Source organism: Tauraco erythrolophus, chromosome Z, assembly GCF_009769465.1.
Source record: "Tauraco erythrolophus isolate bTauEry1 chromosome Z, bTauEry1.pri, whole genome shotgun sequence".
Classification (NCBI taxonomy): Eukaryota; Metazoa; Chordata; class Aves; order Musophagiformes; family Musophagidae; genus Tauraco; species Tauraco erythrolophus.
The window spans coordinates 63,063,973-63,081,877 of NC_141496.1; the positions used below are offsets into that span (position 1 = coordinate 63,063,973).

Genomic DNA, 17,905 nt, shown 5'->3' on the forward strand with positions numbered 1-17,905 from the left:
TTTGTTTCTCCGTAAAATGCTGAATGAGGGAGGAAAGCTCGGATTTGACCTCTGAAGCCCACAATGCACAGTTGTGCACCCACAGCACAGGATCGAGGCTTGCCTTGCATTGAAATGAACACAGTCAAAGTCCTCCATATATTTCTTTCCTCTAATCACTTCCCCAGTCATTGGCTTGTTGGCTAGCGTCAACACTAAGGAGTTTTCTGAAGAGCATACAAATATGCAAAAATGAACCAATCTGGGGAAAACAGGTCGAGTGGCCAGAGTTCAGAGGAGGAAAGAAACTTTGAACCTGAAGACTGTGTACACTTGGGACCAAAGTGACGTGGCAGGAGAGCCCCTATTACTGGAGTGTTGTGGGTAGGCAAGGAGGAGGCAGAGCATGGTAGGTGAAGGACGGGCCTGACGGCCCAGCACTCTGCTGTGGGACAGGGATGTGGCTGTTTAGAGCTTGTGGGAAACAGTCAGGGGATGGATCAACACGAGGCGTGATGTGGTGGCATCTTCTGCGGACCAGCTTACCAAGAGGTGAAGCAACTCTTAAGACAGAGGAAGCATCATGATGGCAGGACCAGGTATTCCCAGGGGACTTTTCCCACCAGCAATAGCTTCTAGAAGGACCCTTGGCTGGGGCACAAAAAATCCACTGGCAGTGGAGCCAATTGGGCAGCATTCCCACTGACGTGGAGGGGATGCTGCACCATGGGCAGGGTGCACAGGACAGGGGTGATGATGGAGGGAAGGGTCAGCCACAGCCCCACAATCGCCCAGCAGGTCCACAGGGACGAAGCAAGTCAAGATTGAGACAGAAGTCCAGTGTGTTGGTCAGGGTCAGGCATGGCCATGGCACCGCACAGCCTGGATGGGGACTCAAGACCTCAAAAGTAGCTCTGACGTGACAAGGGAGGCCCCAGGTGAGGCTTCTGCCAGCTCCTTCTCATGCTCACCTTAGCTGCTTCCCTGCAGCCTGATCCCAAGTATCAGTGCACTGGGTCAGAGCTGGCCTGGAGCACAGGCAGCCAGACCCCAAGGAGGACAGGGAGGAGGCTCAGGCCTCTGACACAGTGGAAGTCAAGTGGAGAAACGTGAGCAAATGTTTGCAGTGAAAAAACCAACCCTCTTGTGTTTTGTTTCCCTACACGACCTGATGCCACGGAGGACGGGAGGCACAAGGGTGCAGGTACGTTGTGGGGAGCTGATGAAAGGTCAAGGCTGGAGACAGAGAGACCAAGGGAGCGTAACAGAAAGAGCAAAAGCAATTGCTGCTATCATTTGTCCTGATCATCACTCTATCATTTGCCCCAGTCCTGATTTTCCTCAGCAGAGAGGAGGAGGACCATGTCCAAGGCTGACCTCAGCATTGTCTCTTTCTCCCGGCTCTCCCAGCCCTGCTGGGACTGCTGCAGATTCCCAGAGACACCTCTAAGCTGACCACAGGCATCTTCTGAAGGGGCAGCCTGGTCTCTACATTTCAGATGTAAATGCCACTGGAGTGAGGCTCAGAGGCCACTAACATGTATGACTCCCAGGGGAGCTGATGGATATGGTTTCAGGGGAATAAACACAAGCCCAGTAGGAACTCTCTTTGTGTCTTATATCCTGCAGCAGAGGAAATCAGGACAGCTTGCTACCACTATCCAAGAGGTTGGTAAGCATGCACTCATTCATCCAGAATCAGCTCTTGTTGGAAATACAGTTTTTCTCAACTGTTTCGCTATTGCTTTTCTAAGACAAAAAGAAACAAAAAAAGTAAGGTCTATGCCATCTAAGATATATATAAGCCTGGTAAACAAATTGGATTCCTCTGTTGGCTAGAATTACAAGGCTGTACAAGGCAGGAAGACTAGCAAATCACCTAAAAAAAAAAGAAAAAAAAAAGAAAAAAAAGAAAGAAAAAAGAAAAAAAAAAAAAGAGAGGCTGGTCAGCTGCTTCTGCTTATTCCTTCTCAGAGCAGTAGGGGGAGAAAAAAGACCAACTTAAAATTCACAATGGTCAGTCTTTCTTACACTTGATTAGTCTGCACAAATCCTTGCCGCAACTCTCCCAGGGCGATGTTCACTGAGACTTCCCTCCACCTAGCACAGGAAAAAAAGTCCTAGAGCATGATTAAAGAACAAGAGGCCAAATTTAGGTTGCTCTGAACTAGCCTGTGGGAGCCAAAGGCTTAATGCTTATCCTGTAGAAAGGATGCATTGTGAGAGGATCTTGTGAGGCCGAGGGATAATTACCTTATACCACAACACACCTCCAGCCAGCTGCTCAGGAGGACTCATCTTTCTACTATGTACAGCAGTGGATGAAGATGTTACCTCTTCTGAAACACCTGCTGCTGACCACTTGATATTTCAGAATGTTGGTTGCAAACCAGTTACTTCAGTCTTCCTTTCCTTCTCATTCCAACAAAGTAAAATGAGGGATAATAATGCACCATAAACTCTTAGAGATAAATAAGCCTCATATCTTTGGATAACATCTATCTACAGATTGCTCAGGAAACTCAGGATCTGACAGATTCCACCATGGAAACAAATAAAAAAAAATCTTCAGCTGTGCAGCTCCCGAGATCTTTAAACAACATGGCTTGAGATTTTTGGCAAATGAGACAGAAGAACATCACAAACAGGAGAGTTAGTCCTTTATGCTGCAGATATTCAGTGCCATTCTGTGATGAGAAACAGAGATTCACGGCAACGGGTAGGGATTCAGCAGTTCCCTTTGCAGATGTTGTGGGATTTATGTCCAGCTCTCGGTCCTGATTTAGAAAAGCCTCTTAAGTCTGGTGTTAATGCCACTTTCCTGACAGGCTTTGCTTGTGGAGCTTACTTATCATTTGCACTGCAGATCACTGGGCAAAAAGTTTAAGACACGTTCAACAGATGCTTGTGCCACACTGGCAAAACACCAGTGGAGAGAAATTTCAGTGGGACTGTTTTGCTTAATCGAAATTAAGTACATGCTCATAGAAACGACAACTAATGCTATATGGTTTGTGGCCACAAAAATGCTCTTTCTCTTGCCAGATTTCAAAGTAATAACACATTCACCAGCTATTTGGTGAGGAAATTTCTGGTGAGGAAATTTTTCCAAGGTAAGTAAATTTTGCAGCTGAATTTCTTGGTGTAAATGCTATTCACACCCTTCCCCATGGCTACCCATTCATAAAACAGCCAGATGCTTGACAGCAATCTTAAAATAGCCTGCTACAAGGAACAATTGCATGGAAATTATCAGACAGGTGAAAATCTGCCTTTCCAGCAATGTGAAGAACTTTATATTAGTAATTACATTTGCCTGTGTCATCGTACACGGGCATATGTCTGCATGTATGTCCCTCATCTGAATGGCTCCACCCAAATAATGCCATTTTGCAGATCCTGGGGAAGTTGATTCCTCCCATGGAGTGAGGCTGGAAGAACTTGGGATGAAAACTGCAACAGTCTGCATACCAGGCAAAGGTGTGTCCTTTGGCGAGTGATGACCAAGTTTTTTTCTTGTCAGATAAAGCGATTTGGGGTTTTCTGTGTTGAAACAGGTAGGCTGCTTGCCTACTTCTCGTGCCTAACGAACTTCTCAGCACCAATCCACTCTCAGTTTTATCCCTGACCTTTCGAGCACATAATTCCATGTTTATAGATGATACAAATACTAGTTCATTAGCAGAAAGGCAAGAAGGTAAGTCAGATTGAGGCCAGCCCTATTTTTGGTGAGTGGAGATATTCATGTGTTCTGCTTATTTTTAGCAGAAGATGGCGGGTAAATCTGAGCCAGCATGTTTTTCATTCAATCTGTCCCTGGACACTAACAGATGGTGCTTCCTTGTGCCAAGCACTAATGCACTTTACATTGGCACTCAGTGTCAGGACACAAAGCCAGCCAAGTCCCTGCTAAATCTGCTGATGCCAGGAAAATGGATAATAAACAGCTAGCCAGCGACGCAGTCCCAAGTTTTTTCTCCACCTCCGAAGCAGCACACAAGCTGTACCAGCGCAATGGTGTCAGCTGCTCTCCAGGTAATGGCTGTCAATGCAGCAAAGGAGGGTTCTGGACCAGGGAAAAAGGGGTCCTGAGGCCATGAACACAGATATGTATCTAAAGATGGAGGGAGATCCATCTGCTTCATGGGATTTCGCTTTGTGCTTAAAACTGGGCTTTGAGAACCTTGACAACTTGTGCCTTAATGCTCACACATCTGAACTAATGACAATTAATATAAATATAAATCATTCTAAACATATATATATATATACATATATATACACACACGTACCACCTGGCTGGGTAATTCTATTGTTTAGCGCTCCTCAGCACCCCTTGAGCACCGAACATATTAAATTCAGTCTTACAGCCTACTTCCTATGGGTACCAATCCTATGTATGATAAGGTCACCTACAAAAGAAAATTCCACAGAATCCTCTGAGGGGCTCACTCTGTTCTACAGGTCGTTGTGTTTATTCTTTGAATACAAGCATCCAAAATTCTTGAGCTGTAAAATTCCTGTTCCTTTCCACCAAGTGCCTCAGTGCCCAGGCTTCTTTCTTGGATTGTTCAAAGCTCGGTATCCACATCTCTTGGAGGGAAGTCCAGCCAGGGTTTGAAGATGAGAACCAGAATGCCTGTGGTTTGGGGCAGCTCAGATGATTAACCTGAGCCTTCCACCTCTGGGGCAGCCATCCCTGGCAATGGAGAGAAATAAAAGGGGTTATTCAAGGACCCTGGCAGACAGAGAAGAAAAGTGGTATGCCATTAGTAAACTACCAAAGCACGTCAGTGATGTTTTCCTTTCCACTGCAGGATCTAGCCATGTCCCTATGGATGTCAGAGGGGAAGGTGTCCCCAAAGTGTCCAGGAAGAGGCCAGTCATGCTGACAAGAGCCAGAGTCTCAGATCAAGTCTGGCTGCAAATGAGCGGCACGAGCCCACTCAAACTGAAATTCTAAGGCAAGGAGTTCTATTTTCATCATTATGTTCTGTTTTCATCTTAAATATGCATACACTTAATGAGGTTTTTTTAAAGGAGAAAAAACAAGCCATGAATCTGACCAGGAGAGCAAACTGGTCTTCACAGTCTTCTTGACTAGAGAGCTACAAAAGCATGGGGAAGGAGTTATCTGTATCTAACCTATTACGCACCTTTCCATGGTTGTATTCCTAACTCAAAGAGAGGACATCTGCCCGGATTTGCACCAGCTTCAAACAGGAAAGCCTGGTTAAATGTAATGTTTACTAGTTTGCACTCTCCATCACTCAGCTCACCTTAGTAACTTTAAATGCTTTCTTCACCTTCCTTCTACTGGCTGACCACATAGTGTACTGCACAGACTGTGACCAGCTAACATACAGTCTAATGGATATAGGACAAGCTGTAGGATAGTAGAGCCATTGGCAGTTCCATTACTGGACTCAGAAAGGGTTTTTTTGATCCGTGCTGATAACTGAGCTCATGGAGAGTTTAAAAAATGGCTACTGACTCTTGATATGTAAACCTGGAAACCTTAAAGGAATATGGCCATTAAAATCAATATCTACCAACTTGGAAATGTACGTGGTGAGAGTTTTTAGCTTCAGCCTAATTCCAAGTAATGCTCTGTTTATACCAGCCAAATCTACCACAGCTAGTAGCCTCAGGAGACTGAACAGCTCATGGTGCCTTTGAAACGGCCTTTTGGTGTCATTGCTGGCACCCTTGCAAGACTGCTGGGCCATTAGTGCCAGGCTTCATCGCAGGACAACCCTTTCTAGCTGGTCTCTATCATCCTAATTCCAAGAGGCTTAGGCCGGGAGGAACAGTTCCTCTCACAGATGCACAACCTGGCTTAAACATCAATGTTTCAATGTTTAGCCACCAAATGTGGCAACAGTCAACGGCATGTTGTCACTACAATTTTGCATGTACCCACACATTCACAGACTCAGAAGGTCATAAAGTATTTAAGTCATGAGGGACCTCCAGTGATCATCTAGTTCAGTCTCCTCTTCCAAACAGCTCTAATCATATCTAATTGCCTAGGGCACCATTGAGTTGAATCTTAAAACACCTCCAAGGACAGAGATTCCACAATCTCTCTGGACAACCTGTTTCCAAATGTTGTAGGTCATCTAAAGCAAGTCAACAAGTTAGGATACTTTTTGTAATCTGTTAAAAACCTCCTCCCTGAACAATTCAAGCCTTCACCACCATGCCTGGAAGTGTTCAAAAAACATGTAGATGTAGCACTTCAGGATATGGTTTACTGGGCATGGTGGTATTGGGTCGACGGTTGGACTTGATGATCTTAGAGGTCCTTTCCAACCCCAATGATTCTACCATTCTGCTGAAATGAGCATCAGCTCAACGGTCAATGTACTCATAGAGCTCAAGCACTGCAGCAGTATGTGGAACACATGCTCTGGCCATGCACCCACACCTTCTGCCAACACTTTTTGACATGAGGATGAACAGCCCCATGGCACTGCAATACCAATGGTTGTAGACTGGCCAGAAATCTGATAACTAAATTTCCTGGGACAAATCTGAGCCAGTGTCATTTTAGAGCCTCTCTGAGATACAAGGAGAAAGTCACAAGTACCTTTTCTTTCCTTCTGATGTTCTCCCACACTCTGTTACACACCATGCACTCAAAGGTGTCAATGTAACTGTCCTGGGTGATATCTTGCACTCCCCACTTGCGTTTTTTCATTGCGGTAAGCAGCCTTGGGTTGGAAATGTCCCCTTTCAGTTTCCACTGCAAGTAGGACTCATATTCTTGATCGTTTGCATCCAATGTTTTGATATAGTGTGCCAGTTCCCGAGGGTGTGAAAAACTGGATACCAGGATTGCACTCTTGTTACTAGGAAGCCAGTCTACAACGCTGGGAGACCCAAAGTACACTGGTACCACACCCAACTTCAGCGGCCGCCAGAGTTTTTCAGTGATGTAATCTTCACAGATGGCATTTTCAAAAGCAAGAATGAACTTGTACTGTGCCAGTATCTTATAGAAGTTCCCATCATCCATGGCAGTTGGATTTCTGAGATGCTGAGGAAGGTCTCTGTTATGCAGACATTCCCCATAAGAGTCTACTTCAATATGGCACATCAGCTCATGCACATAGCTGTCCCGGTCAGAAGGAGGGTTGCAGTCAGACTGCACATATACAAGTGGTGCAAGCCTCTTCCTCAGGCTGTTCTTCATCTGCAGTGGGATCATGTACCTTAACGACTTCAGGACCTCTACACCCTCAAGGTACTGAGTGGTCAGCGGTAGGTGAGAATGGCGGCTAAAGGTTGCAGTGTGGTTGAATAAGGTGATGGTCGGTTCGTGGAAGAGTTTGTAGTTGTTTTTTGGAGACTCTTCATGCAAAAGGGCCCAATCATGATAGCCTTTACGAGGGAGGGGTAGGCTGTCTATAGCAAAGTCTGTACCTAAACAAAAGCAAACAGTGTTTAGTCTGCCCCTATTTATCATGCCACACTAACTACAATGACACAAGTCTAGTTTTAATTTAATATCAGGCCTACAGCCATTGCATTTATGACATTATAAGGCAGTATTGCAAAAAGAGCAATTCATGCAAAGATAGAGGAGTGTTATGACAGATTAAACTGACTTTGGCAGCAGAAGAATCTAGAGAAAGGGGATCAGTAGTTAATATTAGAAATGGTTTCCTTTCAGGTCATATTAGTTTAAAGGCCTCTCATTTCAAAGGCTCACTAGGAATTTTATATTTTGATGCACAGAAATTAGACGAGTGAGATGCTTAATAATCGCCTGGTTCTGTAAACAGGCGAACAGATGGTACTGCCTCTATCTATCATGTAAGGGAGATGGTTACTACAGGGCTCAATTTGATTCTAGCAGCAAAACAACAAAAAGGATGCTAAAATATTGGGCAGGGTTAAGGAGAAAAACTACAGGAATTACTTAAAGTCTTGGAAAGACATTGCACTATAGAGATTTTGGAAGCCAATCTATTTAGTTTATCAAAGAGAGAATTAAGAAGAGATGTATCACAGCTGCCTACCAGATACATAAAGAAGTAGCCTCTGGCAGAAGATGGCTCCTCAAACTAATGCCAATAGTAGAAGAAGAACGATGTCTAAACTCTAAAAACAGACCACTGCAGTTGCTTGCACCTCCCTGTGAGGACAGGGAGTCTATCAAACTAGTTAGGAAAGCTGTGGTGGAAGCTTTAGGACAAACCTAGAAGCCTTTTCTCAAAGGCTGGTCTGTGCAAAATTGAATTCAAAATACCAGCTCATGAATCTGACCCTTGCTCTCCCTTCACTACCACTGTATTACACTCATAAGACTACCATTATTGCAGATTAATGCAAAGCTGATGAATCCCTGTCAAGAAATGTCTCACTGTCTTAGAAATGTATCTGGTTTTCACTTAAATACAAGCACTGAATATACAAAACCTTTAAGTGGTATTGTCAAGCAAGGGAGATCCATAAACTGGAACAAACAGTGAACAGCTGGTTTACAAAACAACACAAATCCTTCCTCTTTGTATAAGCTGTTCTACCATCCCAGTTTCACTCCTAACTTTTCACTCTCTCTTCTATCCCTGACCTCAAAACACTGATGGGAAAAAAAGAGGGGGCCAGCAAAAGTCTGATACAGAATTCTGATCTAAAAACTAATATATAAAGAAGAGAAAAAAATGCACGCTGGTCTTTGCGGCTGCATGAGCCTGCCAAGATGACCCGATAAAACCAATGTAAGACTTCACTACCGCAGTGGAGTGTTAGCTGCCAGTAACATAAAAACCTCCTATAAAACAAGATCCTTCAAGAGCACGAGGCGGGTTTTTTTAAGGCCATTAAGTATTTGACCTTCTGTCTTCCAAGGAAGGGTGATCCCAAGCCCTCAACACTAAAAGGATGAAGCTCTGTGCCACTAACTGAAAAAAGCTGTTTGCTGCCTCTGGATTTGATGTGTTACAGTGATAGCAGAAGGTGAGGAAAATTTTAAGTGAATCAAATTCTCACAGGGAAGCTTGTAAGGCCTATCTGGTTTTGAAAACACTTTGCTCTAAGCGATGCCTAGAAGAGAAGCAGCAGTGCATACAGACAATAATGAAATGCTGTGGATTGAAACTATAGCACTTCAGCTCTGTCTCTCACAAAGGTGCTTCTCTTTAAGGTACTATTGCATGGAAGAGGGAAGGAAAGCGCAGAAAAGAATGAGAAAAGGAAATGGATGAGAGAGAGAGGGAAAAATGCAAGATGTGAAACTTACTAAGCAAGGAGAGAATCAGGCAAAGAGGAACTTTAAGAAAAATGCACTATAAATCAGAGCACATCAAAATGACTGATTCTAATACAACACTTAATCAATCTCAGTCCATCAAGAAAGACACAAAGCTTTTAAGGATTAAAGGGGAGATAATATCAGCATGTTCCCTACCCCATGAGATGAAGGAAATAACGGAGCTTATGAGGGAATAAGGAAGGCATGACAAGACTACAATTATGAGCAATTTCAACTTCCAAGCTGTTAATTAGGAAATCTTAGATACGTGGCAAAGTGCAGAAGAGACAGACAGATGCTGTCAGAAGCAGTTCTGCATCTTAGGAGACATCTTTCACTCAGGATTCACATTTCAAGGACTCAATGCTCCAGTGTAGAAAAGCTGGCTATCTTCCTCCCTTAGGAGCAACACCCCTGAGGCTCTGACAGCATGACATCAGATCCAGCTCATGCTGACTCAATTGCACTAGTAGTTTACGCTACCTGCAGAACTCTGTGAAGTATGTGACACTGAAAAGGTGGAGTTGGGAATCACTCCCAAAAGCAGAGACAAAATCCAGCAAGTGGCTGCCACATCTCACTTCCAAACAAGAGATGGTGGCACTTGACAAAGTCATCACCTATACCTAGGGGCTTCCCAGGCCAGGCCAGTAAGTCAAGACAAGTTGCAGAAAAGCAGGTGTTCCTAGCAAAGCAGTTCTGCTGGAAAACATCTGTACCCCATATTTTTGCACAATATTTTTCCTAAGCTTTGGATTATTACTCTTCTCTTGACTAGCTCACTGACCAAATATTAGGGGAAAAGTAATGCAGTTTCCTTGGAAGGTGAAACTGTGCCCTGATCCAACCTTAGCACAGAAATGCAGATGTTCAAGTTTTCATTCAGCAGGCTGTTCAGAGTGAAATTCTGGAACACCAAAATCTGCCTATTTGCAGGCCCACAGCTCAGTGCACCAAGGTCAGAGAGAGAGAGAGAGAGAGAGAGGGAGAGGGAAATTCTGGAACACCAAAATCTGCCCATTTGCAGGCCCACAGCTCAGTGCACCAAGGTCGGGGCGGGGGGGGGGTGGGGGGGGGAAGGGGGAGGGGGGGGCAGGGGGGAGGTGGTGTGGGTAATTGGTGGGGCAGTGTGTGAAGCTCTTCTGTATTGATGCCACAATTTTTTTCACCTCCCATACCATCTATGACCTTTGTCTCTTGCAGGTTTTAGCATTGGGAGATCTTTTATTGTGGTTTAAAAATAATTTTTGCGTATGTTGACATTTGTCTTTACACAGTTCATAGACAGCATCACCAGAAAAACAAAAAACTACAGGAAGAGTCTTTTGCCCAGTATAAACAGTCTTTTAAAAACAAGTAAGTAATCCATGTCCACAAACCTGCTAAAAATGAACAGCAATAGCCCTTCCAATGCTGAAACAGACAATCAGAATTACTACCAGAGACCAAAACCACCAGACTTTACAGCTTTCGTGTGATGCAAACCCAGCTTTCCTTGTCTTGAGTTGGGCCACCTTCTCATTCCTTTGCTGTTATTCCTTCTCTTTCACGCTCGACCACTCAAAATTATCACTGGACAAAGCTGACCTACTTGGAGCTCTGAAAAGCCTAGTGGTGGGAAGTTTTTGGTTCACTGTTAACAACCAAGCTAAAAGCATTTCTTTCCTATATTTCCAGTTCACCTGTATCCTGACTGAGTGAATGTCCATCAAGACTTTTGTGTTATTTTGTTTTATTTCCAGACAAATGAGCTGAACCTACCAGCTACAGAAAAGCATTTGGCTTTATTTTTCCACCTCAAATTCACTTTTTCTCTGAAAATCAAGTGTGGGAGTAAAAAAGAACAAAATTAACAAAATAACACCTACTTTTAAAAAATGCATCTTTTGTGTTTTGTAGACTCACTTTACCGTACAACTAGCAGGAAGTTTCTGAGGCAGCAGAGGCCAAGCAACTCAGAAGGTTGCACTAGCTGCTGCTCCCTGTGCAGAATCAATAGGTTTCTTTCACTACTTTACATTTACAGTCTGCTAACAATCTCTCAGCGCATGAGGCAGGCGAGCGGCACAGTTACCAGCGAGGGCATTGTTTGAAGACAAAAGACTAGCACAAGTGCAACAAAGGCCTTGCAGAACCTCTGCTAGGAGTAGCAAAGTAGAAGACTGGAAGAAGCTGGCTTGATCTTTTTCACTGCCTTTTCGTGACTTGGCAGCTACAGGAAATGACCTTTTTTCCAATAAACAGAGAGCACATGTGACTGGAAAGCAGCATGAGAGAAGGCAACAGTCATCCCACAGACATCCACAGCCAATTTTCAGAGCACTTTTACAGAGAAAAGTGCGTCTCTAGATCTCTGCTGATGGCATTCAGCACCAGGCAGAGTTTAACACAATGAGCTGCATTAAGTTTCATGCTCTCAATGACTACCACCTGGAATATTTAACTTCTAAAGGAAAATAACTGGGCAGGAGGGAAAGTTACTCTTTCAAAAAGAAACAGATTCTTACCATAGAACAGAAATGCTTTTGTCATCTGGTTGTGTTGGTAGGTCCTGTTGATAGTAAAGAAGCAAACATCCTCTCCACACTGACCCAATCTCCCTGTCTCTCCAGTCAGGGGAGACCACCAGAGCAGGATGGGGTAGTGATTTATGTCAGATTCTGTCTTCAAGCTGCTGTGAAGTTCCTGCTTCTTAAACTGAAAAGCGTGTCTCTCCACAGGCTTTAATGGGCCACTGTGTAAACTGGAGATTACTGCCACGTTATTCTCTGAATTGCCGAGTTCAGTGACAACCTTCAGGGAAACAAACATACATACCATAGCGCATCACTGTTATTAGCCAGGACATCTGCTAGAGAAATCAGAGTTTGAGCATTGAGCTCTAAGCCTGCATGTGAAGTCTTTGTCAATCAAAGTGGACACATTTCACTGACCGCAGCCACTGTCCAGGAGATCTCATGTCAGAATAGCAAAAGCTTTAATTTGAATTTGTAAGGAGGAGGCAGGATATACATTTCTGAACTGAGATACAGCCGCATCACTTATGATTTAACAACACAACTTCTGCTTTCTCCCAAGAAAAAGCACAAAACAGCCAGGTTTCTTCTGGAAATTAGCCGAAAAAAAAAACAAACATGGGGTTTTCAGGCCTCTATGTGGCCATCTGTACTCACCCCTATCAATTTTTAAACCACTGACTGAATAAACCAAGTGCAGACAGGTCTTAAAGACAAAGTAACTACAATTTCATAGCTAGGTCGAGGAGGAAGTCCCATCTGTATGCAGAGAAGTGAAAGCCCTACCAGTACAAACCGTCATTTACAGATCTGAAATCCTCTGAGAAACCTTAAAAACTCTCCACCCATAGGAGAAGCCTCTAACCATCAGCCATGAGACAGAAGTTCCCAGGAAATCTTGGGATTTCTGGTGTCCACTCTTTTCTACAGGTAGTACCTGCCATAAAAGTGTCCTGGGGCTGAGAAGTCTGTTGAGCCAAATGACAGAAATGGTGCCAGCAGGTATTGCCACAGGATACACAGCTCCTGCTCTTAGCTTTACCGGGGCAAAGACCTTCCTGCTACCATGCAAACAGCTTTTTGTGCATGCACCTCCACGGGCAGTGCATAATGCCACCCCAGGAACATCTGCAAAAATTATGGGGGAACTCAAACCCGACAGACAGCTCTGGCCACAGCACGTCCGCTCATCAGATGGCTCTGAAGGAAGGTACTGGAAAGCAGGAGAGTGTTGTTTATATTAAGTTGTTTGAAAACATTTATCTTCCCAGACAGATTTACGGCTTGCATTCATTTTGCTGTTTGCTGTGTCACTGGCTCTCACTGTGTAGCAAAATACACTGATTGTAGCTAGACTAAATAGCCTCTGTGCAACAAGGGATCCTGGGACTGCACACACAGGAGGCTGTGCAAAGTGCAGCTGTACAGGGAAATACAGAATACACTCCCGCACTAGCGAGTGGACAGCATACTAGCTGAGGAAAAGTCATCTAATACATCTAAAACACGTCTAATAGTTTGACAAGATATAACTGGAGCAATATAATTGAAGTAAGTCTATAACTACCTCATGTCCAGGTTTCTTCATGAACATGTTCCTTCTTTGCTTTTAAATTTTGGCCTGACTGAATTTAAGGAGTCTCTATTTTTGCATGGAATTTCTAGTAGCTCTCTCTGAACTCCTTGGTGTTGACACAGCCCAACTATATTGACAGCCCGTGTGCTACAGCAGTCCCAGCACCAGGGCACCAAGCAGCACCATGCAGTGAATCCTCCCAGATAAAAGTCCTAGCTAGGCATAGGGAAGCTCTAACCAGCTCCAAACCTGCTTAGCTGTGGAAGTGCAGCAGAGTCACAAATTCTCACAATAAAGGTCCTAAAGACTTGCTAGCATTGCTCCTATGCTAGGCAGCCACACCACCTTCGGACGCCTTGTTCAGGGGAACAGAACTGAAAGCAACCATTGAGTGTCAGTGACTGCCCCCAAGAAATGGCTCTAATTCAGAGTAAGCAGCCGGCCTGGGAGAGCTTCAGAGGTCCTCCTGCTACCTCCACTGGGAGTTACCTGAGGTATTGGTCTGAACCACAGCCTCAGTTCAGAGCACAGCCCAAGCAGAAAGACATCTCTGGGGCAGATCCTGGCCTTCTCGTGACTGAAGTCTCCTGGAGTCCCATGACTGCCAGCCAAGTCTGATTGAATTTGCCTAAAAGTTGTTCTCTTCTAACGAAAATCTAGGGTAACCTGCACCAGTCACCAATTAATATGCCTTCTTTTTTTTTTTTTCTCTTATGCATTTTTTTACTGACCAGCTACTGGACTTTCCAATACTAAGGGCCTTTGAGTCAAGACTGATGGACAGATTTCCATCATCACTTACTGATGTGCTCAGATTTCCCTTGTCCATCTGCCACATTAGAAATGGGTCCAGCCTTGCCTCCCTGCCTAATGAGTTTGAACATGTGAACAGAGGAGGCAATGCTGAATGGAGGCAACACAACATGGCACAGTACACCACTCCCGACAAACTCTTTTAGGAGCTGAGGAGCCATGCAAGAAAGGTGTTCTGCATGTAATGTCACTTCTGGTGTCAGCTATTACCACCAGGCCAATGCTGCTGACAGAGTTTCTTTAAACACTCCTCTTAAAGCACAGACTTGGACAGAAAATGTCTGTCACCTTCAATGCTCTCTCTCACCTGCCAGAATTGTGTCATACTTTGAGAGAGATTTCATGCATGCTTCCCCCCTTTGCCCCTGTACCTGGAGGGTCACCACAAGGAAAAAGGCAGCTGCAAAGCAGAAGCAAGATGCCCACAGTTTCTTCCTCCTCACTCTGATCATGATGCACGGCCAGGTCTGCCAGAGCAGTCAGAGGTAGGCACCAGGAAGGCCAGCTTGTCTAAAGTCTTCAGACTTTGCTGCAGGGCTTTCCCACTCCATCCTTAGTCCTCTTTAGGGTAACCACTGCTGAAAATGGGTACAGCATCAACAAAGACCACTCCTCAATCTCAATGGTTAACTTCACATCTACCCTTAGCATTCTGTAGGTGCCAGAGTCACATCTGGAGCCATGTACCCAGACAGCAGCCTGCAAAAAACTGCACTGTCATGCACAGCCCCAGGCTGTGGACTTGCCCCAGGCATCTGGACTTGGCAGACTCTGTAAGCAGAATCACACATCCTCTCATCCTTGCAGTCTGATAGGCCTGGCTCAGTCCCACGTGGGAAGGGCAGCTGTTTTCCTGAGTTTCAGATGGCAAACTGCGCTGCTTTTCAGCATTCTCACAGGTGAGCAATGAAAGACTTTCCTTCCCTGGGCAAACCCTGAAAATGCTCCTGGAGGAAGCACAAAACTATCCGGCCTTGGGACTTACTACATTGCAGTACTCTGGGACTCCACCAGCATATCTAGTCCAATGCATAGAGAAAGTAATCATCAGTACACACAGACTCTCTCCACACTTAAAAATATTTAAATTTAACAAGTTCCTCTTCCCTTGTAATCCAAATCTGTGCTGGTTTGCCTCTCCTCAAATAACTCTTCTCCTTCCCGAACGTTTTTTTTTAGCTTTCACAGAGCCCCTACTGTTTTGCTGCATGCTGGATGTTACCGTATGAAAATTCCAACTCCTGACAACAGAACTGGGTGCAAATTCCAGCTTTGTCTTAAAAAAAAAAAAAAAAAAAAAAAAAAAAGAGGATGGGAGAAAGATAAGACTTTCTCTCTCAATGCACAAGAGTAAAGTTTGAAAATGTAGGTATTCTGAAAGCTCAGAAAGTAGAAACACATACCAAAAAATGTTTAATAAATTGCTGTTTTAATATTTATCTCTTTCAGAGATAGTTTTCTATGCTGGTTTCAGGCTGTTTTTCTATGAAAAGAAGGTGTGTGTACTTTATCGTCTCCATGTGCGCGCACCCACTAGCTTTCCTCCCACCCTAATCCACTCACAAAGTTCCAAAAACCTGATAAAGAGGGATGGGCCCCAGAACTACTGCCTACCATAGAAATATCTCTATGGTGCTGGCAGCTAGAGACAAAAAAAAGGATCCTGTTTCTGCTTCCACTGCAACATGAGTTTATCCCTTCCCATTGACCATCGGAAAAGCCTTTTTAGTAAAATCTCACACGAAACCATGCTGTGTGAGTTCTGCTCTGCATGGGACAGCTGTTTCTGAGGGTTTTGTGTGGGCATAAAAGTGCACGGCTGCCAGTTGAGTGCTTCTCAAATCAGGCAGGATCTTTCACAGAGCCTCTGCATCTTCTGTGCCTCCTGTATTACAGCCAAAATGAGGCACCAGGAGGGGAAGGGGCTGAATTCTGCCCACAACTGTGTTGGTGAAAATCTACTCAAGACACATCCTACTGCAGAACAGTAGGTATCTTTAATACCACACATCTTAATCTGTGCAGGGCAAAAAGTAAGACTCTGAGGACCCACTGAACGGTCTCCTATCCCCTGCCCTGGTAAAAGAGTAGTAGTCTCCGCACTTTTAGGTATTCTTCCACAGGGTAAACTGCCCACACCATGGCTGTGCTGTACCAATCGCCCCAGGGTACTGCATTGGGTTATAGCTCCATTATTGCATTAGCAGCGCCCAATACCCGGTACTTTTACCCAGCGGAGCGGTGTGCACTTGGGAGTGGGCCGCACAAGACTCTGTCTTGTCCCAACACGGCTGGCAAAGACGACCTTGGAGCGCTTTCCCACCTCGGTCAGACCGAGCGGAGGCCCTGAGGACTCGAGGGAAGAAGGACAGATCGGCAGCCGCGGCTGTCCTGCGGGAGCAGCAGCTCCCCTGCAAATCCTTCCAAACTTCCTACCAGCTCTCCCCACCGCCTCTCCTTCCAGCTCTGCCTCGCTGCATTTCCCCGGCGTCAGCATCCCAAAAGGGACTGCGCCTGACCCCCAACGCCGCCCCTTCCCACCCCGAGGCTCAGCCAGTCCCGCAGCTCCGGCGGGGACTACGGCTCCGGCCCTGCTCAGCGCCCCTGGCTCGGGCATCCATCGGCCGGGCGCTCGCCGCTGTACTCACCCCGAGAAAGTCGCTCCCGCCTTACCGCCGCCGTCCCCTCTGGTTGGGTCTGAGGGGGTTTCGGGGTGGTTTTTTGGTTTAGTTTTGGTTTGGTTTTTTTTTACTTTCAGTTTGGGCACATACTTGGTGCGCGGAGGGAGGCGGGGGCGGGTGCCGGGCGAGCGCTGCGCCAGGCCCCGTGGCGGGGCGGTGCGGATCCGCGCCTCCCTCCGCCCACCGCCGGCAGAGGGGGGTCGGCTCTTTTCGGGGTCCCCAAGGGCCTGAAGAGGAAGCGCAGAGGGCTAATCAGCCTGAGAGCGGCATCAGTTCCACCCCCCTTCCCCCCCCCCCCGAACTGTCTTCCTGCGAGTCCCACACTGCAAGACCTCACACCCCCCAAAAAATAAGCCCGTCCTTGTCACTGTTTTCTGTGGCTGTTAGCATAACAGCGCTTTTTGCAGTTTTATTTTTGCATAACAGTGCCGTTATTTTAGCCGCTGCTATCTTGACGAGGACTTGGATTGACTGCGTCAAGCCAAAGGGTTATCAGGAAAAAAAAAAAAAAAAAATGCGTTACGGAAGCTGGGAAGCCCCGAATCGCCCGGAGACCTGGCTCCGGCTCCCAAGGATGGAACGCACCCCTAGTCCCTCCGGCGCAGAGCTGCGGCAGGCATCCCGTCTGAGAGCATGCCGTGCTCCCAGCCTTGCCGAGGCGTCCCCACCGGGCCGTGCGCACCCATCAGGAAACACTCCTGGTCTGCCAGCTCCGTGTTTCCAGAGGCTGGTCGCCTCTTGATGCGGTTTTTGACATTTGCTATTTGTAGTGAAAGAAACTTTCTCCGAAAGGCTGGTTCTGCTGGCTCAGGGCAGAGCCCGTATTTATCCACCCAATATGGACACATGAACCGTGCGTGTTTGGACTTACAACACGTCAATCTCTTACACACACCTCTGTCTTAACACAGAGATATCTGATACCTACACGCTTCTTCATGTGTACTTGTATTTATTACACAAACGCTGAGAAGTGCCGTATCTGCTGCTTCTAATCCAGATGTGTCAGGCAGGGAAGGTGTGAGAGAGCAATTACATGGGGCAGTGGAGGGAGGAAGAATCCCGGAGGAGGCAGAGG

General features: G+C 45.7%; 1 protein-coding gene across 2 annotated transcripts; it reads right to left on the minus strand.

Moving 5' to 3' along the window:
* Positions 1-4,431: 4,431 nt before the first annotated feature.
* POFUT3 (protein O-fucosyltransferase 3) lies at positions 4,432-16,955 on the minus strand. 2 transcript variants are annotated; one of them, XM_086629412.1, is made up of 5 exons: positions 16,795-16,955; positions 14,518-14,721; positions 11,749-12,034; positions 6,572-7,407; positions 4,432-4,678 (listed from the first exon to the last, which is right to left on the minus strand). In XM_086629412.1, exons 2-5 carry the CDS (start codon positions 14,596-14,598, stop codon positions 4,454-4,456), a joined length of 1,428 nt encoding a protein of 475 aa, XP_086485538.1. In that variant the 5' UTR covers positions 14,599-14,721; positions 16,795-16,955; the 3' UTR covers positions 4,432-4,453. The 2 variants fall into 2 exon arrangements, with proteins under 2 accessions (XP_086485538.1, XP_086485539.1); XM_086629413.1 differs by having other exon boundaries at positions 14,518-14,724; positions 16,795-16,812.
* Between the last annotated feature and the right edge of the window lie 950 nt (positions 16,956-17,905).